Here is a 27459-nt window from a genome sequence, read left to right as displayed (position 1 = left end):
GTTCATCTTTGTGCATAACAAATATTAGCATCCCAGAAACATTTTTGGAACTATAACCTGTACTTAGTCTAGAAGTCTTAATCCACAGAAGATCCTTCGCCCCTCCCTTTTTCTTTTGCTAAAGGAACTACAACTGTATTGTCTTTGAGGTTCATGTTATTTATTCAGACTTTTGTCATCCTCAAATTGAGTTAAAGCTGACTATCTGGAATTTTTCTTGGAAAGTCTTAACTAGAATACAACTGTATTAATGCTGAATATTGAGATGCTCGGTTTGAAGTACTATTTTATGGACTTAGTATTCTACCTGTCACTACCATGGCAGTGCTAGTGGTGAGTTTTGCTCACAACCTTATGGCCACAAGTGATGGAGGTAGCGAATGGGACAATGACAGGGACTTGAAGCACAGCCCAGGGTCCTCAAGTGGCAATAATAGTAGTAGAGAATAGCTATGCAAGATGGAAACTAGAGCAGTGAATGGGAGGCAGCTGGCATGAGAAACAAAAATATGGAATTCATTCATTTAAACACATTATGGCTCCACTGTGTACCACAGTATGGTAGGCCCTGGGATGCATAAATAAGAATACTATCTTTTCTTTAATTTTTCCTGTGGAACAGACAAGCACTTACATAACCACAGTACAATGTTATAAGCACTATACCAGACATATGTAAAACATGCTATAGGAACAAGAAAGTGATAGACTTTGTGAGGAAGTCAGACAAGAGTTCCCAGACATGCCTGAACTGGGTCTGGAATGATTGATATCAATTTTCTAGGCAGAGAATTTGGAAGGACTTGCTAGATAAAGGGTTCTGGGTATGGAAAGACTTGAAGGCATGAAGCAACATGCATATTCAGAGAATGGTCAGGTCTGTATGAAGCGTGATGTGCTGGGGACAATGATGGAAGAAGCATTAGATTAAGCTATAAAAGGTACGTAGGAGAGGAGTTCAAATTATAGAGGCTGGTCGGGGCTGGCCCGGTGGCGCAAGCGGTAAGTGTGTGCTCTCCGCTGCGGCAGCCCGGGCTTCGCAGGTTCGGATCCCGGGTGCACACTGATGCACCGCTTGCTAAGCCATGCTGTGGCAGTGTCCCATATAAAGTAGAAGAAGATGGCCACGGATGTTAGCTCAGGGCCAATCTTCCTCAAGAAAAAAGGGGAGGATTGGCATCAGATGTTAGCTCAGGGCTAGTCCTCCTCACACACAAAAAAAAAATTATAGGGGCCGGCCCCGCGGCTTAGCAGTTAAGTGCACGCGCTCCGCTGCTGGCGGCCCCGGTTCGGATCCTGGGTGCGCACCGACGCACCGCTTCTCCCGCCATGCTGAGGCCGCGTCCCACATACAGCAACTAGAAGGATGTGCAGCTATGACATACAACTATCTACTGGGGCTTTGGGGGAAAAATAAATTAATTAATTAATTAATTAAAAAAAAAATTATAGAGGCTGCAAAACAGAGTTTGGGGCCTGATATTGAACAATCTTATATGTAATGCTAAGAAATTATACTATAGTGTACATCTTCTGTGTACTGGAGAATTACTAAAGTTCTTAAGCAAAGGAACATCATCATTAGATTCATTTTATAGAACATTAACTCTCTAGAGTGGAGAATGCACTGGCAAAGAGAGCAAATGGAGGAGAGAGACCATTTAGACCAGTCAGAAGGCAGAAGCTGTAGACAGAGGGCAAAATGACTAGGACTAAGTCAGTGGCAGTGGAGGGGACAGAAGATATGTTTGTGAAGTAAAATGTATGGGGCTTGGACATTAGTTGAAAGGGATGCGAGGAGTTAAAAATGACTCCCAGATATGAGGCTTGCTTGTCCAGCGTGATGAGGTCCATTAACTCAAGATAAACACTCACCCATTAATTCAGTAAATACTTACGTATCTGCTGTGGGCCAAAAACAGTGCTGGGGATACAAAAACGTAAATGTATCCTTGTGCTCAAGGAAGAAGACAGATAAGCCAAAAGACAATTGCAGAGTAGTTTGACTTGAATGATGATAGAGCACTGCCTGGCATACTGCGGAAGTACGTGGAGGGTCATCCAGTCCATTCTAGTGAGGGGGACAGGAGGACATTTCTGCTAAAGCTACTGTCAACCCACAAAGCTTCTCCCCCCTTTAAAAGTCTACAGTTCTGGTGAATCTTCTTGCCTATAGTGTTGTTATTGTCATTTAAAATGTAAGATTATCCATTGCAGGATTTTCTTTTTCCTGTAGTCTCAAAAGATATTTGGATGCAGAGCAGTAAATGAATATAATGTCATTCATCAGACAAATATATAAAAGCTGAAGTGTCATGGATTAAAAAAAGTGGCTATTTGACTGTGGGCTGTTTGTGGAGTCTTACATATTTCCTTTAAAGAAATGAAGTATTTATTTTATTGCAGACCTTTATGGCTTGCGTGAGAATCCCACACAAATTTTATAAAGTACCTTTACTTTTGATGACAAGAAATATGCCTCTGATAAATTGTTCACAGAATTCTTGAAATAAGCTAGAATATTAAGTTATAACCAGAAGTGTAAGATAAAACAAAGTGGTAGACCAGGGAAAAGATAGAAAATCAAAGAGCAATAAATATATTTAAAATGTCACATTCTAAATGACATTAATCCTTTTCAGTTTTGAGAGTCCCCTGCTTTTTTATAGGTGGAGTTTGAGTGTGTCAAAAAATAAAAAAAAAAAACTATAATAATTTTTGCTTAGCTTTCTTAAGAACTTAGAAACATTATTTATATTCATGTAGTATAAGATTTATCTCATTTGATTCCCACCTCTACCCTGTGCAGAAAGCAGAGAAGATATTGCTGTTCTCTTTTTTGCATAAGCAAACTGAATTGCTGAGAGAGTCAGTGACTTACACAGAGTCACATAGCTAATAAGGGGAAGAAACAGAACCCAGATTTTATGGCATATTAGCTGCTAACATGTTGCAGTTTGCCATCTCTTCTGTAGTTGATTGTATTGGGGAGTTAATGAGCTTTTTTGGTGGCGGTTGTTATTTGGGCCTCAAACTACCACCCTACCTAGATTAAGTATCCCACAGTTGGCCATTGTCACAAGGAGGACCAGGTGAGGCAGTGTGAACCCATCAGTGCGGCCAGAACTCACCATCAGCAGAGCGGTTCAGAGCACCTGCCATTCCGAGGGTCCTCATGCTGGAAACTGCTCAGGGATTTGTCTCGATAAAGCGCTTTCTTTGGCGATAACAAAGTGTTTGTGTTTGTTCTGCACTCAAAATTGAATGTGTGATAGCCATTAGAATTACTGAGAGGAAATGACCTCCAAGTGATTCTTTAGAATTTCTTAGATCTGTACAGAGGGCTTAATGGAAATAGTCATATGCATGTGTGCAATTTAAAGGAATAGTCTAGAGTCATTCTTTACCACGGCATAGTTTGAAGAATTTGTTTTAATATTTAATTGTATTTTTTTATTGTTTTTCTGTTCAGAGCCAAGTTTTGCTTTTCAAATTTTTGAGGAGTCTTCTTGACCCAAGGTATGTTAATAAACTTTAGTTTTTTGTAATACATAGATAGGAAATCAACTGAGGTTAAGAAACTGGCCCATGGTATCCAGATAGTACAATCAGCTCTTGATTTTTAATCTTAGTGGGAGTGACAGTTACATAGATTATACCAAAATACATGATGTGAAAATAGATTGTCTTGAGGGAATACTTTTCTTTCTGTCTGAACATGAGCATGCGTGGTGAGTTGTCATCAATGTAAATAAAATAATGAAGCCATGCCATGAGCACATGTGTCAGGAAGAGTGTGTTGACCATCTAGCTTCCCCTTTCTGTCCTAGCTTCGCTCCTTCCTGCTCCTTATTCTGTGCTGTAGATTGATAGCTTCACTTTTCAAGGTAAACACCTAGTTCCTAGCCCACCTCTAAATGTATTACCTTTTAAACTCTCATTTGAAGTGTTTAGTTTTAAGTAACTTCTCCTGGCGATGTGAGAAGGAAAGTTTAAATGGTTTTTAAAGTGCTACTGTGGTACTCACCAAATAAAATCCAATCCAAGGAGATGATGAAATTAGTAATGAATTTGTAAGCAAAGTAGCTCTGAATGTGAGATCTGAATGTTTTGCTGTGACATTAGAAGTTGAGTGTAATAATATTTAACATCCTCTAAGACATTCACTCTTAACCAGAAGTGTGTGTGTCAGAATCACCTAGGAAACTTTTAAAAATACAGATGCCTGGGCCCGAGCCCACAGAATCATTGTGGGTAGGGATATTTTTGATGTGCACTTAGAGGTAAGCATCACTGGCTTAAGTGTAATATTCCAGGATGACATAGCTTTCACATCAGACACACAAACTTTTAAGTTGCATTATAATGTACACTAGCCATTGAAAACAGTCATTTACTTACTTTAGTGATAACATCGGTTTTGGTTATTCCACTATTCTGTGCTGTTTTTAAATACCAAAATACCAGTAGTTTTGTTGATTATAATAATTTTTTGAAATCTCAGTCATTTAAATCTTGAGCAGGCTATGCTGCATTTACATTCAGAGTCATACAGATGTGTATATGCAGATGTTTAGAAAAGCAGTCTGACTACATACCCCCATACACGCCTATTCAAGACCTTTTCAAAGTGTCTGTGTTTTTATTCCCTGTTCTCAGAATATTACTGAGGCTAGACACCATTTTTATTTCTGGTGGTCATTTGGATTTCCCTCAGAGCCAGTTTGGGCCCTAGTCTACTCCTAGAATTAACTGTTAGAGATATCTTAGAAGTGTAGTTGGGGGGTTGCAGGGAAGGAAGAGAGCTGGAAAACGGATGGGGAGAGCTTTGGGAGGAGATATGAGGGGAGGGCGGAGGACTGAGGAGGACTGAGCTAGGTGGAAGAGGAAGGAGGCGCCCAGCCCCAGTTCCCAGCCCCTTCGGAGCCTGTGTGCCGCTTTTCCCATGGCAGAATTCCTTCTGTTCCTCTCTCATGCCAGATCTCCAGTGTCAGATCCATTCTCTTAGGACCTGACTCCTCTTCCCCCATCCTACCTGGGGAGACTTCAGCTGGAAGGACAGAGGAAGTTCAGCTTTGAACTTGGCCATTTCTCATATGTAATAAAATATGGAAGATGATGGTGACCAAATCTTTTTTAAAATAAAAAATATCAGTATTAGGTAATATGAATATCACTATAGTCGTTGGCTCCGAATGACTGATTTCCCATCTCATTTTAGCCTTTTTAAATAAGTATGCTTTTTGACTAACCTGGAAAAAAATGGTTAGGGTCTTGTCAGGTACTGGGAAAACTGAAGTGGGAAACTGAGGGATTGTGGAAAAAAGATACTTAGAGACAAAAGAACATCAAGAATGGGTAGACTGGCCCTGCCTAGCAGTTTTCGCTGGCAGACAACATCAGAGTATTTTTGCCTTTGATTCTTCCCTTTCTGTTCTTCTTAAGCAATAGTTTTTTTTAACATCCAGGTTTTTTCCCCCCATCAAGCTCCTCTAGCAGCATTCTAGAGAGTAGAGGAAATGAAGGAAAACAGTTATTTTGAGATAGAGACAGCTTGTATTATGTGTGTCATATCAGAATATTTCTTTTTTTTGCTCTTGCCCCAAAAACCTGAGTCAATACTATCCTTATTTCTGTGTATATATGGTTTGTGCATATTTGATTTAACATTTGCATGTATTCATTGAGTTGTTTTTGAGGAGGTAGCTTTTTATTTTTGTCAACAGCATTTTTCAAGGAACAAATCATCTAATTGAATTCTTATGTATATTTCTCTATTTTCTTTATCCAATTTCTTAATTATCTTTGCTATGTAAATAATGTCCTCAGTAGAATTAATTGACCTACAAAGATATTGGTGGCATCTGTACATAGAAAGATCAGATAGTTTTGGGGGGAGGGGTTAATCTTCCAGAAGCAAATTACTTGCCTGAATTGAGGCCAACAGCTTGGGAGAGAAAGGATTTGCCGCCTCTTCCAATTCCCTTCATGGGACAGCTGCCACATAAAGCCCCACCCCACCCCCACTCCCTGCGTGCATTCCTGCCGGCCAAAAATTCTCCCAGGAGCTCTCCTGATATATTTACATCCAGATGCAGGTCATTTGTGCACTGCGGATGCTTGAAGGATAATACAAAAGGACACTGAAGGTTTTTGTGGGATTATGCGCTGCCTAAGGAATAAAGAGAATATACAAGTATATTTATAGTCACAATATTTTCCTAGGTATAACTTTCTCAATAATGTTGATTTAGCCTTTGTTAACGATGTCCGGAGGCCTCTGAAATATATCAAATATATGGTATGATTTTTCTTGTAGAAAAAAGCACATAAAATGTCACATTATATTTCCAAGTCTTTAATCAAAATAAAGTAAAAATTGAACATTGCTAAGAAAATGAGTATCTTTGCCAAGGAGCAAAACATAGGTTATGGAAATGGTTATACATTAGATTTAAGTTGACTCTGTCAGTGTTTCTCTGTGGATAATTTTGAAAGGACATTTTAAGATATTGACACTCATTGTTGAAATAGCATATTTCAAAATTAAAATTAAAAATGAGAACATTATGTTCATGAACTTTGACCTATAAAAATACATTCCTACTTCAGTGAGTGCCTGTCAGCTTGGCCAGACTCACCACCAGATATTGTATCTTTGGTTAGTATTTTGCCAGCCGCTCAGATTCAACCTTTCAAATCCTAACACATCATCATCTCCTAATCTCCAGACCTTTCATATTACATAGATAGATATGTAGATATATAGATAGATAGATACATGGATAGATAGATAGATAGATACATGGATACATAGATAGATAGATACATGGGTAGATGGATAGGTAGGTAGATAGGTAGGCGGGCAGGCAGGCAGGCAGACAGACGGACACATACATACATACATACATACATACACACATGGATAGATAGATACATGGATAGATAGATACATGGATGGATGGATAGATGGATGGAGGGAGGGAGGGAAGGAAGGAGGGAGGCAATAACCTACATGCATTTATTTCTTCATTCCTTTATTCAATAATTCTTTATAATGAGATTGCCATCTACTAAGTGCTGGGCTAGACTTTGAAATGGCTCAACATTGTACTCACTTATTTTCAATCCAAACTTGTTCCTTCTTTTATTTTCTCTCCTAGCAAATGGCATTATCTCCCCATTTATTTCATTTAACGATTTACTGAGTAGCTGCAGCATACTAAGCACTGTGACAGGCATGAGAGATAAAATGGTGAATAAGATGGGGCCCTGCCTTTAGAGAATTTACATTCTAATGGAGGAAATAGACAAGTAAGCAGACAATTACAGTATAAGTGTCTTAAAGGAAATCCTGAGAGTGGTGATGATTTTTTCGCTGTCCTTTGCACACTCTTCTCACCTTCTCAGCCACACCACACGGAATCAGTCATCAGAATCCACCTCTTGAATGTCCCTTACATGTGTGTCCCGCTCTTGTCTACTGCCCTGGTTCAGGCACTCAGCGTCTCTCTCCTCGTCTCTCTTGTTGGTCTGCTAACCAGCCTTCCTAATTTTTCTAGTTCCATTTTCAAACAGGCAAATGATGATAATGTTCCCCTTCTCAAAGTTCATTCAGTATCCAGGGTAAAATCCAAACTCCTCATGGTGCCCAAAGCCTGTTTTGGTCAGATTCAGGTGTATCTGTCCAACTTGATTTTCTTACTTTGTCCCATTTCTCTTTTCTCCTTTATTTCTCAGCAGTACTGAACTATTTCTTCATAAGATACACTACACGTTGTCATTCTTCCCTTTGTGTATGTCTTCCTCCCTCTTAGTCCACTTTGTTTTCTTGAGAGCAGTTTACCTATATGTATTAAGAGCTCTAAAGTTATACATGTGTATTGATCCAGCAATTTCATTTTGGAAAATATATTTTAAGGGAATACTGTGAAAGAAAAAAGTGGTTAATATTAAAATATCCATATTAACATTTACATACTGAAAAAGCTATTTAAAAAAGAGGTTGGGGGAGATGGCTAAATAAACACTAAGGTTTGTTGTTGTTTAGTGCCATTGAGTCGATTCCTAGTGACCCTGTGTAGAGCAGAGTGGAACCCTACCCAGTCTTTCTGCACCATCCTCTCACCTTCTCACACTGGATCAGACAATGCTCTGCTGCTGTTCATAGCGTTTTCATGGCCAATTTTTTCAGAAGTGGGTGGCCAGATTTTTCTTCCTAGTCTGTCTTAGTCTGGAAGCTCTGTGGAAACCTGTCCACTATGGGTGACCCTACTTGTATTTGAAATACCAGTGGCATAGCTTTCAGCATCACAGCAACACACAGCTGCCACAGTATGACAGCCGACAGATGGGTAGTGTGGTTCCCTGACCAGGAAACGAACCCAGGCCATGGCAGTGAGAGCGGCGAATCCTAACCACTAGACTGTCAAGACTGGCTAAACGCTAAGGTAAATGAGCATAGTTGAATACCAAACTGGCAAGCATGGCAATATGAATGTAAAAATAATGCTAAATTGGAAAAATACGTAACATTAAATAGTGTGCACACATACTATTTGTGTGTGATTGAATGATAATAAGAGGATATGGAGAGACATAGATAGCTTAATGTTCCCTGTATTCTTTACCCCCATAGATTTGCTCAAGTTAATAAAAATGAGAGCAGTTAATAGTTAGGAAGGGTCTGCTCTTTGCTTTTAAAATTTCTGAAACAATGAAAAGTGGCATGTAAGTGCTACATACTAAAGTTTCAAAAAATGTGCTTCATTTGTATTTAAAGAAATCTTTCCAAATACCCATATTTTTCTATTTACAATAACAAGGACACATTTTAAGATACTTTGTGGCTTTTTACAGTCCTACCCTTTCTTTTGTTCTATTTATGTTACTGGTTTTTATTCATTGCCCTTGTTTTTTGATTCTTTTTTGGTTTTCTACTTTTTTTCTGCCTTCTCTGGTTCTAATTGAGCTTTTTATATAATGCCATTTTTTCTCCTCTCTTAGTATATCAATTATATATATTTTTTTACATTTTTAGTGGCTGCTTTTCAATTTGCAATACACAATTATAACTAATCCAAGTCCGATTACAAATAACACTGTTGTACTTCATGGTAGTACAAGTGCCTTACAACAGAGGACTCCTAATTCCACCCTCTTGTCCCTTAGAACAGTGCTGTCATTTATTTCAAATTATCCGTAAGCTATAATTGCTGAACACTTTGTTACTATTATGCTTTTGCACAAACTGTTTTCTGTTAGATCAGTTAAGAATAGGAAAAATAAAAGATTTTATTTTACCCTCATTTATTCCTTCTCTAACACTCTTCCTTTCTCTGTGTAGATCCGAATTTCTGACTATATTATTTTCCTTCTTTCTGAAGAACTTCTAACATTTCTTGAAAGGCAAGTCTACTGATGACATATTCCTTCAATTTTTGTTTGTCTGAGAAAGTATTTCTCCTTCACTTTTGAGAGATAATTTTGTTGGATATGGAATTCTGGGCTGGTGGTTTTTTCTTTCAGTACTTTAAATATTTTGCTCCACTCTCTTCTTGCTCGCATGGTTTATGAAGAAAAGTCTGATATAATTCTTATCTTTGCTCCTCTATATAGAAGACTTTTTTTCCCCCTCTGATTTGTTTCCAGATTTTCTCTTTGTGTTTGATTTTCTGCAGTTTGAATATGATATGCCTAGGTGTAGATTTTTTGATATTTATCCTACTTGGTGTTCTCTGAGCTTTCTGGATGGATGGTTTGGTATCTGTCATTAATTTGGGGAAATTCTCAGTCATTATTGCTTCAAATATTTCTTCTGTTCCCTTTTCTGTTTCTTCTCCTTATGGTATTACCACTATGTGTATGTTACACCTTTTATATTTGTCTCACAGTTCTTGAATATTCTGTTCTGGTTTTTTTCCTGATCATTTTTGTCTTTGTATTTTAGTTTTGCAAGTTCCTATTGACATATCTTGAAGCTCACTTATTCTTTCCTCGGCTTTGTCCAGGCTATTGATGAGTGCATCAAAGGCATTCTTCATTTCTTTTAGTGTTTTTGATTTCTAGCATTTTCTTTTGATCCTTTCTTAGAGTTTCCATTTCTCTGCATACTTTACTCTTCTGTTTTTACATGTCACTTTTTCTACTAGAGCCCTTTGCATATTAATTATAATTGTTTTAAATTCCCATCTGATAAATCCAACATCTCTGCTGTATTTAAGTCTGGTTCTGATGCTTGATAGTCTCTTCAAACTGTATTGTCTTTTAGTGTGTCTTGTGATTTCTTGTTGAAAGCTAGACATGATGTGCTGTGTAAAAGAAGTTGAGGTAAATAGGCCTTTGGTGTGAAGCTTTGTGTTTATCTGGCTAGGAGTTAGGCTTTGTTTACTCTCTGCTATAGATCTAGGTGTCTGAGGCTGAAATTTCCTCAAGTGTCCTTTTTTTTGTCTCCCTGGTTGTCTTTGGGTTTCTCTAAAGACTTCCTCTAAAGTAAGGTCTGAGATGTGTAGTTCTTTCAGTTGTATTCCCATTATTATACAGGAGCCCTATTAATGTGGCGGTGAGGTGTGGTGGGAGGGGAGGCATTCTATATCCTGTGATTAGCCCTCAGTCTTTAGTGAGGCTGTGCCCCTGGGCAGTGTCCTCAAGTACTTCTTAGTACTCCTCCCCCCTTTAAGTGAGACAGGATGGCTAGAGAGGGCTGGAGTTGGGTATTTCTCTTCTCCCAACTTGGTTAGGCTCTAATAAAACCCCAGTCGGTTAGGTTCTGGTAAAATAGTTTCCCTTGAGGGTGGTCATATTCGTTTACTAGGGCTGCCTTAACAAAGCACCACAAACTGTATGGCTTAAATGACAGAAATTTATTGTCTCAGTTCGGGAAGCTAGGAATCCAAGATCAAGTGTTAGCAGGATTGATTCCTTCTGCAGGCTGTGAGAAAGAATCTGTTCCGTGTCTCTTCTCTAGCTTCTGTTGGTTTGCTGGCAATCTTTGACGTTCCTTAGGTTGTAGAAGCATCACCTCGATTTCAGCCTTCATCGTCACGTGGTGTTGTCCCTGTGTGTACGTTTGTGTTCAAATTTCCACTTCTTTTAAAACATTGATCATATTGGAGTAGGGGTCCACCCTACTCGAGTATAACCTCATCCTAACTTAACTAATTACATCTGCGAAGACCCTGTTTCCAAATAAGGTCACATTATGAGATACTAGGAGTTAAGACTTCAACATATGAATTTAGGGGGGACATAATTCAGTCCATAACAGCAGGCCTTGTTAAGAAGAACAAAATGCTCTGGGTGTATTTCAGAATGGCCACTTTTCCCCTCCCCACTGCTGGAAGCATGATGGGATTTTTTTCCAATCTTCACAGTGAGAATCTGGTGGGCCTCCTGGAGGTAAAACTCATGAAAGTAAGGGAACTCCCCTCCAAGACTTGGCCCCCCTGGAATTTTTAACTCTCAGCTTTCTACACTGAACCTCCAGCATTTTGTCAGTTACAGTTTAAGTTTTTCTGTCCCAGGACTGGCTCCGGTTAGCAGTGGTTTCTCTTGCTTGGCTTCTGCTCCAATAAGCTGTGATTCTTTGTATCTGCTGTCTATCTCTTTCTAATTTCAGTGGCGGCAGTTTGCCCTATGACCTCAATTGTCAGATGGATCCAAGAAGAGTTGTTGATTTTCAGTTTGGTCAGCTTTTTTCCTGTGAGGATGGAAGTGTTAACTTAAATGCCAGACCAGAAACAAGAAGTCTGTGTTCTCTATATGTTCAGAATTATATGTGGATATCATAATAGATGTGTAGTAGTCTGACCCAGCGTCATTTCAAAAACTATTTCTGGAAACTGTTTGAAGAATGTCTCTGTGGTGAGGTCACAGAACTGCCCCTCTTCCATCTCTTCCAATTCCGTCTATCACTTGGGGCAGAGAATGGCACCAGGTTTCTCACCTAAACCTGAAAGTGCACCAATTTAGTATGATGCAGAGATGCCAGGATCTGCATCTTTCCAGTCTTTTTCTGCTTGGGCCACATTAAGACAATCTTTGCTAGTAGGATCACTAGCCGATTTTAGTGATAAGGAGAGCTTTGCCTTAGGAAGAAAATATACACTGCAGGTAACTGCAGCATTCTTCTTATTAGTGTTATTAATAGTGGCACTTTGGAAAATTTGTTTTAGGTACTCTCTGAGTTTTTAATTGAAATCTGTACAGCATTGGAATGATCCAGATACTGTTTATACTTGATAAGGTTATGGAAGTAAATTATTTTTTCTGTCCCTGAAATCATTTGGCTCATTTCTGTTAGCTTATAAAGGCCATTCTTCCCGCTTATGCAGGAAAACCTACAAAACAGTACATTTTCTTTTTCATGAATATCAGAGAGATAATAAAAATTCTGTTAAGATGTGAAGGAGGGTATTTTGACATTTAATTATTAATCAAACTTGGGAGATGGAAAGTGACCAAATCCCCCAAAGATCTATCTTCGATCTGCTGTTACATCATTTGATGCGGCAGAATCTTTACTGTTAGACAGAATGGTGCACTTGTCTGCTTTGGTCTGTCCCTCATGTAAGGGACTGTGGTTCTTCCTGTGTGAGGGATACTGGCAGCTGTGCACAATGTAAAGGGTCATAATGGAGCTCAAAGAGACCAAAGCACGCTACTGGATTCCTTCTTGTCACAGGACAGGTTTCCATCTAAGCCAGTTGCCTGTCCAACTTGGGGAACATTATTAATAATTATGTTACAGTTTCATACAAATTTTGTAAGTATTGTCTTTGCTACCTATAATAATCACATTTAAAGTATTTTTTAATACATTAAAGTATTAAAGTGTGAGAGTGGCACACTCACTTATGTTTTGTTCAGTTGACAGGGGATTACATTGTGGCATTTTTAACATGGAAAGCTAAAAGTTCAGCTGAGCAGCCTTGTGAAGCAACTTGATTTGAATGGAAAATAATTTTCTTTACTCTTGGGTGTTGTGAGTGATATATTTGATTTTTCAGTCTAAAAGGTACCAAGTAGTCCTCAGTATGCCACCACCTCCAAGGACTGGATATATGGGAATGAACAGAGAATTCAAGCAGTCAGGATTTAGGCTAAGCTGAGGTGGCCCTCAGCTGTCAAAACAAGTTACTGAGGGAGATTGTGAAATCCTCGTCCTCGGAAATCTAGAAGAGTACTCTAGACTGGCCTATTTTTGTGTAGTATTTAGAGTGAAGAGGAAGGACTAGACCAGACTTTTTTCATTCCCGTGCAACTTTTATTTTCTCTGGCAAATGTTCTGAAATCAGAATTTAAATTTTAGAATCAATTTAATGTAATTTTTTCAAAACTGATAGTTTATCCTTCCCCAGAAATGGCCTAATGTACAAGATTATAATTTTAAATTATTTTCACAACCTGAGTAAGAGTGGATATTTTCTCCAACCTGCATTTTGGGGTGTGATTGGTATGTGTGTGTGTGTTTCACAAGGCAAACATATGCTTTCTTTTAAAGCTGACAAGGTAAAGCTTTATGTGTGCCTTGTAAAATTCTCCCTTTTATTTATAGTTAAATGTTTATATCTTATAAGTCAATGCTATGATTAAAATAGAAATCCCAAAAAAGTAGATACAATTTAGGTCTAAAATACATAATCTTGACAGCCATTAAAGTTAGCAGTGGGTATATGGCAAAGCAGGTAGCTCATAGAAGACTAACAGAAATAGCTTTGGGAAATGAGTACAACAAATTGTATTTATGTGCAAGACTGATAAACAACAGTCAGAAATGGGGGTAAATTCATTAATGCTACAATTTATTAAAGTTTTGGTTATGTTGATGTTGCCTGATCATTTCCCAGCAGACACATTATTTCCCTCACAAATGAATGCATAAAAATCTATTCATCTAGGTGATTTGCTTGGTTTGATGCATATTCACATCTTCAATTCTTGTAAAGAGTTTTGTCAATAAATGTTCTGGAAAGAATTAAATACTGTGATTCATCGGCAGATGCTTATGTTTAATCTTAATTTGCTCCATAGTCTTGCATTTGTAAAACATTAGCAGAAGCCTGGTTTAGATAAAATATTACCACCACCTACAATATGGTGAAAACATCTGGAAGGCACACTGGCTTACCTTAACGTTGAGAAACATTGATTAGCATTCCCTTTCTCTTTTACCTAATAGTGTCGTATTGAGACACCACCTTGATCCTACGTAGAGAACTATCATTTCCCTGGGTTTATCATGTACATCTTCTATTTTCTCCCTGCAGAACTTTCTGACAGGATTTATTCCCAGCTATATCTGACTTTATAGCCCTAGTCCTTTTAATTTTCACCCCTCTATCCTATATTTGGTTCCCTCTGTTTGAAGGCAATCCAGTGCACTATTTCCAGTCAGTTCAGGTCAATGCAATGTACGTTTACTGAGCACCTATTTATTATGTGCCAAGACTATGCTATTGCTGGGGAAGCCACGATGAACCAGCACGGTCTTTGCTCTCAGAGTTTATAGTATAGCTGTGACACAGACACTTAAACAGATAATTTTCAAGTTAAGTAAGAACTAAGGTGGTGGTCTTCATAGGGAATAGCAAGTCACTTAACAAAAATTCTACATTAAAGACAGTTGTGAAATTAAAAAGAAAAAAGAAAACTCAATCTTTGGGATTTACAGCCAATTTGAAGAGATACTGAATTAGCCCATCAGCAAGTATTGAAAGCCCCAAGCAGCAGAACTTCTGGAGTGCATCACCCAACCTCTGGTCAGGACTGAGTGTCACAAAGCTCTTCATTTAGGAAAGATTTCCTATGTCTAAATATAGTTCCTCCTTCTGTAACTGAAGTCTCTTACTAGTAAAAATAGGAGAGCTACTTACCGTCATTTATAGAATAATTATAACCCCCAGATTGTTCTCTCTGGAGTCCAGAGATTCCTACCTGTGGCTGTTGGTGCGCCACACAGGGGTTCCAGGTGTGCTAAGAGACTGATCCCCTCAGCTCGTGGGGTGGCTCTTGAGGCACCCCGAGTGCCCTGTCATTGATCTTATTTCACTCCCATGGGCCGTACAAATATTATCGCTTTCTGTGTGCCATGATATGAGAAAAGCTGGAAAGTGTTGCTTTAGGCTATCTGCCTTAACCTTTCTTCAGAAGGTTAGTTTCCCAAGCAGTCATTTTTGTATCTTATTAACCCTATTTCAATTCTTATAAGGAGCTTTAGTTGAGGAATTCTGAAGAGAAGATAGGACTCTCAGAAGGAACTGATTTCTTTTGAAGCAAGAGAGATGATTCTTGGGTCTTCAATGAACAGCAGTTGATTTCCTAAATAGTTCCTTTTGGCCACCAGTAGTTGTGTGTGCACCATGATAAAACTAATACTCCACTTCCACAGCTTTTGTGTAAGCATTGCGAATAGTGGGCTTTGTGACTAGCTGGCAGACAAGGCAAATGAACCCATAAATACTGTGTATCCTGTTATTCATCCGCTTTTCTATTTGTTTTAACAACACCCAAATCATCAGCCCTTACTACATGCAAGGCACTGTTGTCAGCTTTGAGAATGCATTAGCAAGAAGGTAACTGGTGCCTACCTCAGAGTTTATAGTCTTTTAGAGAAGCTAGACAATTAAAGAAGTAATTACAACGTGGTATGATTGGTGCTATAAGGGGAGTATAGTAGGAACAGTTGTTGAGACTGAAAGATGGTTTATTATGTATAGTTACTGAGTGATCAACTTGTTTAAACTGAATTGCATCACCTTTGATTCTTTTAGAGCAACAGTACAACTTTTGGTATTATTCAGAGGAGCCTCCACTGAATATCATTTCCGTAATTATTCAGTGTCAACTGAGAAATACTGTGGTTTAGAATGCCTCTGATGTAACATACAGTTCACCCTAATAACCTGAGTAACAGTGAGACTTTTAATTCACCATTTTACCTGACCAGAAGGTAGTCTTGGTTTTAAGGTAACATACTTTTTACCGGTAGCTTTAATTATAGATGTGATTAAATAATGCTATTCTCTTGCCTTTTATGTTTTCAGGGAAGGTATTCATATAAATCAAGAATTGCTGCAGCTGTCTCCCTGTATTACAGAGCAGTTCATTGAGCTGTTGTGTCAGTTCAACCCAGACCAAGTTATAGAGACGCTGCAAGTCCTTGAGTGCTACCGCCTAGAAGAAACTATTCAGGTAAGACCAATAGTGTAGAGAAGACAAGCGTGAACTTTTCCTAATCATTCACCGTTTTACAAATGAGCAAGGGGAGACTCACATAGTGAATTACTTGCCTAAGTTTATAGCTAGTGAGTAGTAGCACCTGAGATTGAACCCACACAGTCTGACTCCATGGTGCGTGCTCTTCATTGCTTCCCCGTTTATTCTAGTAAAGTCAGAAACAACACATATCCATCATTGTTATTAATCAAGTTTCACAGACATTCTAGCCAACACAATAAGTCTAGAAAAAGGAATACAATAAAAATATTATAAGGAAAAAACCAAGCTCTTGTTTGCGGGCACTGATGGTTCAATAGTCCTGCTGCACCATAAGACTTAATAGGCTGAAGGGAATTCGGTAGCCTTGGCACCGTCATTGCTTTGATTCTCTTCCCTTGTTTTCTCCTGTTTCCAAAAGAAAATGAATATATGTATGTATGTGTCTATATAATATATATGTCTATATATGTATAAAAGAAGCTACTATGAGAAGTTAGTATGTTCCCTGTTAAAATTTGTTTTTAGGCTACCATTGTATTTCCTTTCCTTTGCTGTCAATACTCATGAAACAGTAACCTATATTTTCTATATCCATCTCTTGAACTGCCCACACACTTTAAAATTTTTTAATTATGAAATATTTCAAATATATAGAAATGTGCAGAATATCAAATACCTATATACCCACCCGCCCAATTTTATAGAGGTTAACATTTTGCCATACTGGCTTCAGATCTTTATTGTTTTGTTGTTTGTTTGTTTTAGAAATAAACCAGCTTTTATGTGTCATGTTCCCTTCTCTCCCCTGAGGTCACCACCAACCTGAAGATGGGAAATTTACCCTTCCCATGCATGTTTTTTATTTTTTCTATGTATATTTTGACCCATAAAATACATGATACAGTCTTAGATGTTTTTGGAATTTGTATTAATTGTATCGCATAGTACATATCCTATTGCAAATTTCTTTTTTCATTAAATGTTTTTTTAACTTATCAATTTTTATGCATGTAGATCTAGTTCATTCATTTTAATGGTCATATAATATTCTGTTGAATGAATTTGCTACAGCTTGTTTATTTCCCTGTTGATAGACATTCATATTGTTTCCAGTCTCTTACTTTATAATCAATGCTACATTATACATCCATGTCATATCTCCCTGTGTGTCCATGTGACCTTTCTCTAAGTAATACACCTAGAAGTAGAATTCTTGAGACAATAGAGTAGCTTAATTCTACTGATATTATCAAGTTGATTTCCTATTTGTTTCTATTCTCATCATCAGTGTTTGATATTTGTTGTTTTTCCACATTCTCACTGATTTCTAATATTTTTAGACTTCTTAATTTTTGCCCGTGTAATGGGTATCGTTGATTACTTATGACATTGAACATCATTCCATATGTTTAATGACTCTTTTGATTTTCTTTTCTCTGAATTATCTATTCATATCATTTGCCCTTTTTTCTACTGAGTTTTTGCCCTTCTCTTGATTTCTAGTTCTTTCTAATTTCTACATCTCTAATCCTTTGCTGATATTATGTGTTGGAGATGCCTTCTTCCAGTCTATTGTGGCACATCTTTTAACTGGGTTTTTAGTGATTTCTATTTTAATTTATCAGTCTTTTCCTTTAAGATTTAAACTTTTTTGTGTGAGTCTTACATCCTTTCCTACTTTGATGGCATAAAAGATATCCTCTTATATGAGTTCTGTAGTTTATCTTTTTACATTTAGGGTTTTCATTCATCTGGAATTTATTTTTATAAACAGATCAAGAGCGAGATTTGTATATTTTTTCCCACATGGATAGCTAATGGTCCATGTGGCATTTTATTGTCTTTTCCTCCCTGATTTATGATGCCACACTGCTGCATACCAAACTCCCAGATATATGTGGATCTGTTTGTGGGTTCTGTTCTGTTCCCTTAGTTATTTGTCTTTCCTTATACCCATACCACATGTTTTAATTAATATAGCTTTATAATAAGGCTTATTATTTGAAAGAAGAGTCTTTCCTCCTCATTCTTTTTCTTTAAAATTCTTTGGCTGCTCTTGGCCTCTTAGTATCAATTTAGGAATCACATTGTCTGGTTCCTTTAAAAAAATTCTTCTGGGATTTTGATGAAAAAATACTGTGAATTTATAGATTAATTCAGGGAGGATTAACATCTTATACCATAAGATGAGTCTTCATATTCAGAAACATGGTTATCTTTTCAAAATGGCTGCTATGCTGTTTGGTGAGGTTTTATAACTTTTATGTAATATTTTATACGAGGTTCTTGCACATATTTTCTTAAATTTGTTCCTAGAAACTTATACCTTTTCTTAACGTTGTGAAAGGAAATTTTTTGAAAAAATTTTTTTATTGATTTCTGCTTCTATCTGTTAATAATTTTTGTACATTGTTTTGTATCTAGCAACCAGGCTGAATTCTTTTTTCATTCAAATAGTTTCTAGATTCTTTTATGGCAATGATATTTTCTAAGAATAATAGTAGTTTTGGTTTTTTTCCTTTCCAGTCATATACTTTTTTCTTTCTCTTATCAGATATCTAGGAACTCAAGGATATTATTGAATAGAAGCAGTGATAGTATGCATACTTGCCTTGTTCCGGATTTACAAAGGAATGTGTCTAACATTTTACATTAAATATGGTGTTTATTATAGAATTTTAAAAGATAATTTTTATTAAATTAAGAAAGTTCCATTCCTATTCATGTTTGTGTTTGTTTTTGTCAAGACTGGGTGCTGCATTTTATAAAATATTTTATCTGCATTTATTGATGATCACATGTTTTTCTCCTTTAATCTTTTAACCTGTTAATATGTTATTTGTGCCTCTCTTTTTTCTTACTACTAAGAAAGTTTTATTCTACTTTATTAGTTTTTTCAAAGACTAACTTTGGATTTGTTAAACTTCTTTATTGTTTCTCTATTGTTTCCTTCCTGTATTTATTTTCTTTCTTTTATCTTCTTAGCTTAATTGGTATTTCTTTTTCACTTATTAGAAACTCTTAGTTTATTAATTTTTATTAAGATCCCACAAGTTGATATGGAGTGTTTTATTTGTCATTTTGTTCTAAATATTTTCGGTATAATTACACTTAACAATTTCTGGTTTATATTATTACTATTTATGTATATGTGTTACTTTTTCTCCAGTAGACCTCATTCAGATGCATAACAATTTTTTAAATAAATCAGTGAAAAAAAATGAATGAACATTGTCCAGTTAGAACTGCCAAATGGGCCATTATCAAACTAGAAAGTAAAATATTTGCATATTATACTGTAAAGTAGCATACTACAAAGGTATGAATTCTTTATTTATTATCATGCTGTATTTTCATCCTTAATAGGATCTTCCTACTCCACAGACAAGATTTGTGAACAAAAATCTTTATCTTTTCTTCTTTCCTAGATTACCCAGAAGTATCAACTTCATGAAGTCACTGCTTATCTATTAGAAAAGAAAGGAGATATTCATGGTGCCTTCTTAATAATGCTAAAGGTAACATTTTCTATATTTGCTTTGTCATGTTTCTATCTGTTCTTCTATCCATTCATCAGTCCATCTTTTTTTAATTGAGATATGATTGACGTATAACACTGTGTAAGTTTTCATCAGTCCATCTTAATTTCTTATGTTTCAAAGTAAGTTGCAGACACTAGTACATTTTACCTCTAAATATTTTTATCATGCGTGTCATTGACTAGAGTTCAGTATTTCTTTGTGGTTCTTTTAAGGTAAAATTTACATACAACAAAATGCGCAAGTCTTAAGTGTACCATTTAATGAGTTTGACAAGTGCGTACAGCTATGTAGCCCTCGTCCCTAACAAGACAGAACGTTACCTTCACCCCCGAAAGTTCTCTTACATTCTTTCACAGTCTGTTCCCTCTCCCATCCCCACAGAGATAACCACTCTTCTGATTTTTTTCACTGTGAGTTAGTTTTGCCTGTTCTATTCACTCATATTAATGGAATCATACGACAGGTACTACTGTATAATTCTGCTTTCATTCAGCATAATGTTTCTGAGATTTACCTCTGTTATTTCATGTATCAGTAATTTGTTCCTTTTATTGCTGAGTTGTATTTAATTGTATGAACATACTGCAGTTATCCATTCTCATGTTGATTGACACCTGGGCTATTTCTAGTTTTTGGCTGTTATGAATAAAGCTGCTATGATCACTCTTGTACACAAATGTGTTTATTTCCCTGGCGTCAATCCTAAGGAGTGGAATTGCTGAGTCACAGCATAGGTATAGGTTTACTTTTATAAGAAATTACAGACCTCTTTCCAAAGTGGTTATACCATTTTGCATCCCACCAATAGTGTGGGATGAGTTGCTGAGAGTTGGTCAATGAGAGTTGCTTCAATTCTCACCAACAGTTGGTATTCTATCAATTTTTCAAAAAAAAGTTTTTTCCATTTTTTTAATTGTTGTAAAATATACATAACATAAAATTCACCATTTTAGTGGCATTAAGTATATTCACATTGTTGTGCAATCATCACCACTATCCATCTCTAGAACTTTTTCAACTTCCTAAACTTAAACTCTATACCCATCAGACAGTTACTCCCCATTCCTCCCTCCCTGCCCCAGCCCCTGGCAACCACCATTCTACTTTCTGACTCTTTGAATTTGATTACTCTATGTACATCATATTCTTGGAATCATACAGTGTTTGGTTTTTTTTGTCTAGCTTATTATACTTAGTATAATATCTTCAAGATTTATCCATGTTTAGCACATGTCAGAATTTCATTCCTTTTTAAAGCTGAATGATATTCCATTTTATGTATTATATTGCATTTGTTTATCCATTCATCTGTTGACGGACACTTGGGTTACTTCCACCTTTTGACTATTGTGAATAATGCTGCTATGAACATGGGTGTACAAATATCTTTTCAAGACCTTGCTTTCGTTTCTTCTGGGTATATATCCAGAAATAGAATTGCTGGATTAAATTGTAATTCTATTTTTAATTTTTGAGGAACTGCCGTACTGTTTTCCATAGTAGCTGCACCATTTTGCATTCCCACCAGCAGAGCACAAGGGCTTCAGTTTCTCCACATCCTCACCAACACTTGTTATTTTCTGTTTTCTTGATAATAGCCATCCTAATGGGTGTGAAGTATTATATCTGTTTTTTAAATATTGTCATCTAGCTAGGAATAGATTAGAGATGTCCTTTTTATATCAAAAAGTGCTCCATATTGGCTTCTAGTTTTTTTCTAGCCATATAATTGTAAAACAGGCCAGGAAGAATACTCTACAGAGGCTTTGTGTAGGCTCTTAATCTCTTTTAATCTGCAAGTGACTTACCCCTACATCTCTTTTTTCCTTGTAATTTATTAGTTGATAGCATGAACCTAGTTTTAAAGGATATATAAAGGTATTCCTGGCATAGATGGAGGAAAGGGAAGCAAGAGATCCTTTTAGGGAATAAGACCATCATTTGCAAAGGTGTGGGAATACAAAGAAATATGAACTGCTAGAAGAGCAGCCAGCAGCTTTACTAGAGCTGAACTATCAATACGCAGGTCGGGTTAGAAACAAAGGCTAGGTCCAGATTTGGAAAGATTTTATAGGACATGCTAAAGAATTGGGACTGATTCTGGTGTCACACAGGATCAACTAAGGGTTTTAAAGCAAAGAACTGACATAATGTTTCATAAAGACTACTCTGATCACTGTAGGAGAATCTGGGGTGGGGTGGTGGATATGCAGAGAAGGAGGAGGTAAAACGGGAAGCAGAGAGAGCACCTGCGAGGCTGTTGAGTAGTACAGATGTGAATCAGTGAGGGCTTGAGCTGGGTGTGGCAGTGGCAGTGGAGTGAGAAGAAGAGGTAGATTTGAGAACTATTGATCATTTGAATATGGTGTGGGGTGAATGAGAGAGAATGGTTAATGATGATTCTATGATTTTTGGCTTAACGTTGGCCTATAAGTGACCTCAAGAAAAGGAGCAAATTTTGGGTAAAAGGGATGTATTAAGGTCAGTTTCAATGTATATTAAGAAGCCTTTGGAATATCAGTTAAGGATATCTAAGGGTCTAGAATTCAGTAGAACAGTGGACACTATTTCTGCATATTTAGGAGATGTCACATTCAAGACTGTCCCCTATGCTATGGGGATAGACTTGTATGTCCTTTCTTATTCCCACCCACCCATTTTTCTCATAACCCAGTATAAGTTTTATTTCCTTATCCGATGCATAGATACATCCTAACCCTCATTACTGTGCCTAAAGAATGTCAACAATGACCGTGTGGTGGCACAACAGAAGCAGAAGTGGGGCGGAATAAGTGACACATGATATTTTGGGTCCCTTCCCATACTGCTAGCTCTGCTTTCTGTATACACCAGAACTCTCTTCTGATTGACAGTAAGAAATCATTCTTAATAACCTTATTGTTTCTTGAGGATTTTTCTTTAAAATATGTTAATTTAAATATTTGGTGGGTTAGAAATACAAAGTGTTCCTTTTACCCCCTGCATTCTTTTTACCTCCTAGAGACTACAAAGCAAACTGCAAGAGATAACACATCAAGAAGAAAGTAAGTTCTTGAGTGTAATTTACAACTTTTTCTCCAGTGGACCCCATGTTGTAAAAGATGTTGTCTAATAAACTGCATTTATTAAGTAATAATCACATTGATCTGCATAATTACCTTTTATCTAACATCGATGTTAATTTTAGTTCAGTTTCAAGGGCTCTTAATAGGAAATCATATAAGCCGTTGTGACTTTGTGATGCACATTGGCAGTGGAGTTCAGTGTACAGAAAATTAAGCACTTTTCACTGGTATTATTTTTTTGGTTATATTTCTGTACTGTTTCGGTGATATGTAAATGAGGTGCATAACTAATGTCCTAAAAATTACTATAATATGCTGAGCAACAGCAAATCAGAACTTCTAATCAGTAAATAATAGCCAGTGTTTCTGTACTGAATTTATATAATTTTAGCACAGAGCAGTAAAAATTGACAGTTTAGGATCTTGAATGGCTTTGTCATGGATAGATGTATAATTCTCATTATTTTCCTTAAAATTTAATATATATATATTTTTTTAATTGTGGTAAAGAATACATAACATAAAATTTACCATTTTAACCATTTTTAAGTTTACAGTTCAATGGCTTAAGTACCTTTACATTGTTGTGCAATCACCACCACCATTCATCTCCAGAACATTTTCAACTTCCCAAACTGAAACTCTGTACCCATTAGACAATCATTCCTCATTGCCTCCTGCCCCCTCAGTCCCTGGCACCCACCATTCCACTTTCTGACTCTGTGAATTTGACTACTTACTCTAATTACCTCATATATGTGGAGTCATATAATATTTGGTCTTTTGTGTCTGATTTATTGCTTTAGCATAATGTCTTCAAGATTTATCCGTGTTGTAGCACGTTTCAGAATTTCATTCCTTTTTAAGGCTGAATAATATTCCCTTTTATGTATATACTGCATTTTGTTTGTCCATTCATCTGCTGATGGGCACTTGGGTTGCTTCCATCTTTTGACTCTTGTGAATAATACTGCTATGAACATGGGTGTACAAATATCTTTTCAAGACCCTGCTTTTATTTCTTCTGGGTGTATACTCAGAAGTGGAATTGCTGGATTAAATGGTAATTCTATTTTTAATTTTTTGAGAAACCATCATATTGTTTTCCATAGCAGCTGTATCATTTTACATTCCCATCAGCAGTGCACAAGGGTTCCAGTTTCTCCACATCCTCACCAACACTTATCGTCTGTTTTCTTGATAATAGCCATCCTAATGGGTGTGAAGTGGTTTCGATTTGCGTTTCCCTAATGATTAGTGATGTTGAGCATCCTTTTCATGTTCTTATTGGTCATTTTTATGTCGTCTTTGGAGAAATGTCTGTTCAAGTCCTTTGCCCACTTTTGAATTGGATTATTTGTCTTCATATTACTTGACGTTTTTCAAAATAGCCCTCCCAAAGTTCAGAGAATCACTTGATGAGTGATTTTTAGATTGTCCTACCTCTCTAACACACCAGCATGTTTCTTGGACCCCTTGGCTCACACATATCCCTAAACACATTTACCCTAATTCTCTGGAGATTACTTATTTATCTATATTTTTTGATGGTTAGGTCGTAGGGGATAGGTATTATACTGAATCTTTGTGGAACCTCAGTAAACATGTGATTGATTTTTCCATATTTAGCCCAGCTAAAACATTTAATTATTATTTTTGTACTGTCAGTATATGTTCAGTCAATTGACTATGTTAGGTTTGTTGCATTTATGATATTTTTCTTTTTGTTATAAGAATAATTTTTGTAGACATGAAAGATTGAGGGAAAAATAAGAATGTTTCCCCAAAATCACTACAATGATTTGCAGGTAGTATGTCTAGAGAAGCCAGCTCTTTGAATTCCAATGAGGATAAATTTCTCAGTAATAGTCTCATGTCTACCATTTACTTTCAGATTCAATTTTTTCAGTATGCATAAGAATTTTGGAGGATTTGCTATTTGCAAGACAATGTGCTAATTCCTATGGTTTATGCATAGATGGCTAAAACACAGTCCTCACCCAAAGAACTACAGTCTCATGAGGGAGATAGATACATAAATAAAAACTTCTAATGCTGGTAGTATCAAGTATTATAAAAGAGGTACAGTGAGAGTGGCAAAGGATGTGGAAAAGTGGGGAACTGTTTGTAACTGATGAATCAGAGATACTTTTGTGGAAGACGTGACCTCTGAGGTAAGACTGGAATGATGAATAGGAGTTTGATAGGCAAAAGCAAGGAAAGGCCTCTAGGCTGAGAACATGAACATGAAAGTGCCTGGCTGGTAACTTCAGAGAGTAAGAAATAATCTGGTAATGCAAGGGCACAGGGTGAGAAGATGAGCCACAATGTTTACCATGTTTACTTAGAGTCAGAGGTTTACTTACATTGTTTTTGAAAATTAGAAGTGTGTGATGGTTTTGTGGATGGGACAGACGTGTTTGGACTTGTGCTTAGGAAAACTCTAGTGACAGTATAAAAGAGAATAAAGGAAGCAAGATTCAGAAGTCAGAAGTTTAGTTAAGAGGCTGTTGCAGTGCAAATGAGGTGATGAAGAGCTCCACCAGGGTAAAAGTAGTGGGCGTACGAGAGTATGGACGTAGAATCAACAAAATTGGCAATTTATTTGAATGTGTGGGTGAAGGAGAGGGAAGCATCAAAGATGATGAAGATTTATAAACTGATTGACTTAAAGATGATGGTTCCATTAACTTAGTTTGGAAATGTAGGGGAGGAACAGATTTGAAGTGAGAAAAATGAGGTGGGTTTTGCACATATAAATTTTAAGGTGGTTAGAGGACATCCACGTGGAGATAGAGTCCTAGAGTCTGTCGAAAATTCAACCTGCAGATTATGAAAGCACTAAGGACCGGAAGTGTGTACTCGAAAATTATTAGCAAGGACGTGAGAGTCGAAACCACAAGAGTGGCTGAAATTATTGGAAAATGCAAATGGCCACAGATGATATTTTGGAGGAATTACCTACATTTAAGAAATAGGTGGAGGAAGAAATGGTAGAGCGAGAAACGTGAAAGATAATCTCTCTATTAACTAATCCACAAACAGATGATTGAGGATTTTGCCTAGCTAAAGAAGATTAAAATGCTAAGTACGATGTGCTTTGAATGTCCTGTGAATGTCCAACTTTTATATGGAATACCCCTTTGCACAGAATTATCTGTTTTTTAACTACTAAACCTCTGTATCAGGTCTTACAGATGATTCTATAATAGAAAACTAAGGCTATGCAAAGAAAAAAATGGCTTAATTTTTTGCAGAAGCTCTGAGATTATCAGTAATATATCCTTAAGTGATGTTAACAATTTTTCTGAATCTAGATACCAAAGAGGATTCCTCATTGAAGGATGTTGAAGATACCATGGTAGAGACAATTGCCCTTTGCCAGAGAAATTCACATAATTTGAACCAGCAGCAGCGAGAGGTAGGAGAATGACTACTTAGGCATTTAAGTCTGTTCTGGTCTGAAGCTGGGAATTAATACTATTTCCACTGCCCTCTCAGCTACCTAGGTTTAATTCAACTGGACTTGAATCACTGTTTATTGCTTCCAGGAGTATAAGACTCCTAAAGTTATTATAGGAGTGCTGTCTTCTTTGTTCTCACAAAAGACTTTATATTCTTAGATTTGGCTGTGCTGCAAAAGTTAGGTATGTGAAGACTAGATGTCCTTGTTCTCTTTGGACTGAGATTTTGTGTATTCTGTGTAGTGGTGCTGTGGATGTGTCATTTATCATCCCTTCTATTCCCTGTGGATGAAAGTGAGCATGAAGAACCTGAGGAAAACCCTCAAGGGATACAGAGAGGGCTGGAAAAAGGTCAAAGAAGCCTATGATATAGTAGTTCTCAACCTTGGCTGCACATTAGAGTCACCTGGGGAGCTTTGAAAAATCCCTACACTCAGACTGCACCCCAGGTCAATTAAATTCAAGTCTCTGGGGCTGGGACCCAGTCATCAGTATGTTTTCAAGTTTCCCAGATGATTCTGCTGTGCAGCCAAGGTTGGAACCACTGCTGTAACAGATTCCAGACTGCAAAAAGGGAGAGCGCAAAACTGAAGGAGGTGTAAGTAGTGGAGCACCTGGTGCAGGTGGGAGTTAGAGCCGTGGAGCAGAAACTAAGGGGGCGAGATGTGACTTACTAAATTCTGCAGTAGTTTTAAGAAGGAAAGTTGGCAGCGTGATACGGCCGTATCTGTGCCTACCCCTCCAGGCTCTGGCCTCCAACTTGCTACCACCTGGTCTCTTCCACTGCCTGGGTTTCTGAAATGAGAAGCAGGGTAAATTTTTTATATATAGTTTTAGCTATACATGTTACAGTGAAAATAATAAACTTGGTATGTCTTCTGTTCTTATGAGATGGGTAAATTTCTCCTTCACGTTTTTGTCAAGGATTTTTTAAGGTCATAAATTTTGAAAACCCTTTAGAACATAAATTATATGTAACAAACACATTTACATAGTAGATGCGATTTTTTCTTTATTAAACAAACTTTTTTTGTGTAAAATGATACATCCTATCATTTTTTAAAATCCTGCAATACAGAAAGTTACACAGAAGGATGTTTTTAAAAATTACCCTGTATCCATCCTATCATCCAGAAATAACCATCATTATCATTTTGTGAATATCACTTT

General features: G+C 37.0%; 1 protein-coding gene across 2 annotated transcripts in view; it reads left to right on the top strand.

Annotated features, from left to right (window-relative positions):
• The window catches only part of VPS8 (VPS8 subunit of CORVET complex), a 244235-nt gene that overhangs the window by 148296 nt on the left and 68480 nt on the right, over positions 1-27459 (top strand). For both annotated transcript variants that reach the window (XM_014783113.2, XM_087439905.1), the window contains exons 35-39: positions 3473-3519; positions 16044-16191; positions 19647-19736; positions 22762-22804; positions 26143-26246. In XM_014783113.2, the coding sequence (XP_014638599.1) occupies positions 3473-3519; positions 16044-16191; positions 19647-19736; positions 22762-22804; positions 26143-26246 (432 nt within the window). The remainder of the gene's footprint in view (positions 1-3472; positions 3520-16043; positions 16192-19646; positions 19737-22761; positions 22805-26142; positions 26247-27459) is intronic.

The sequence above is a fragment of the Ceratotherium simum genome, chromosome 15, assembly GCF_057802395.1.
Source record: "Ceratotherium simum simum isolate JZ-2026a chromosome 15, ASM5780239v1, whole genome shotgun sequence".
In the NCBI taxonomy this organism is placed as follows: Eukaryota; Metazoa; Chordata; class Mammalia; order Perissodactyla; family Rhinocerotidae; genus Ceratotherium; species Ceratotherium simum.
The sequence above is the reverse complement of the archived record's forward strand: the minus strand, read 5'-3'. Positions and strand labels throughout refer to the sequence as shown.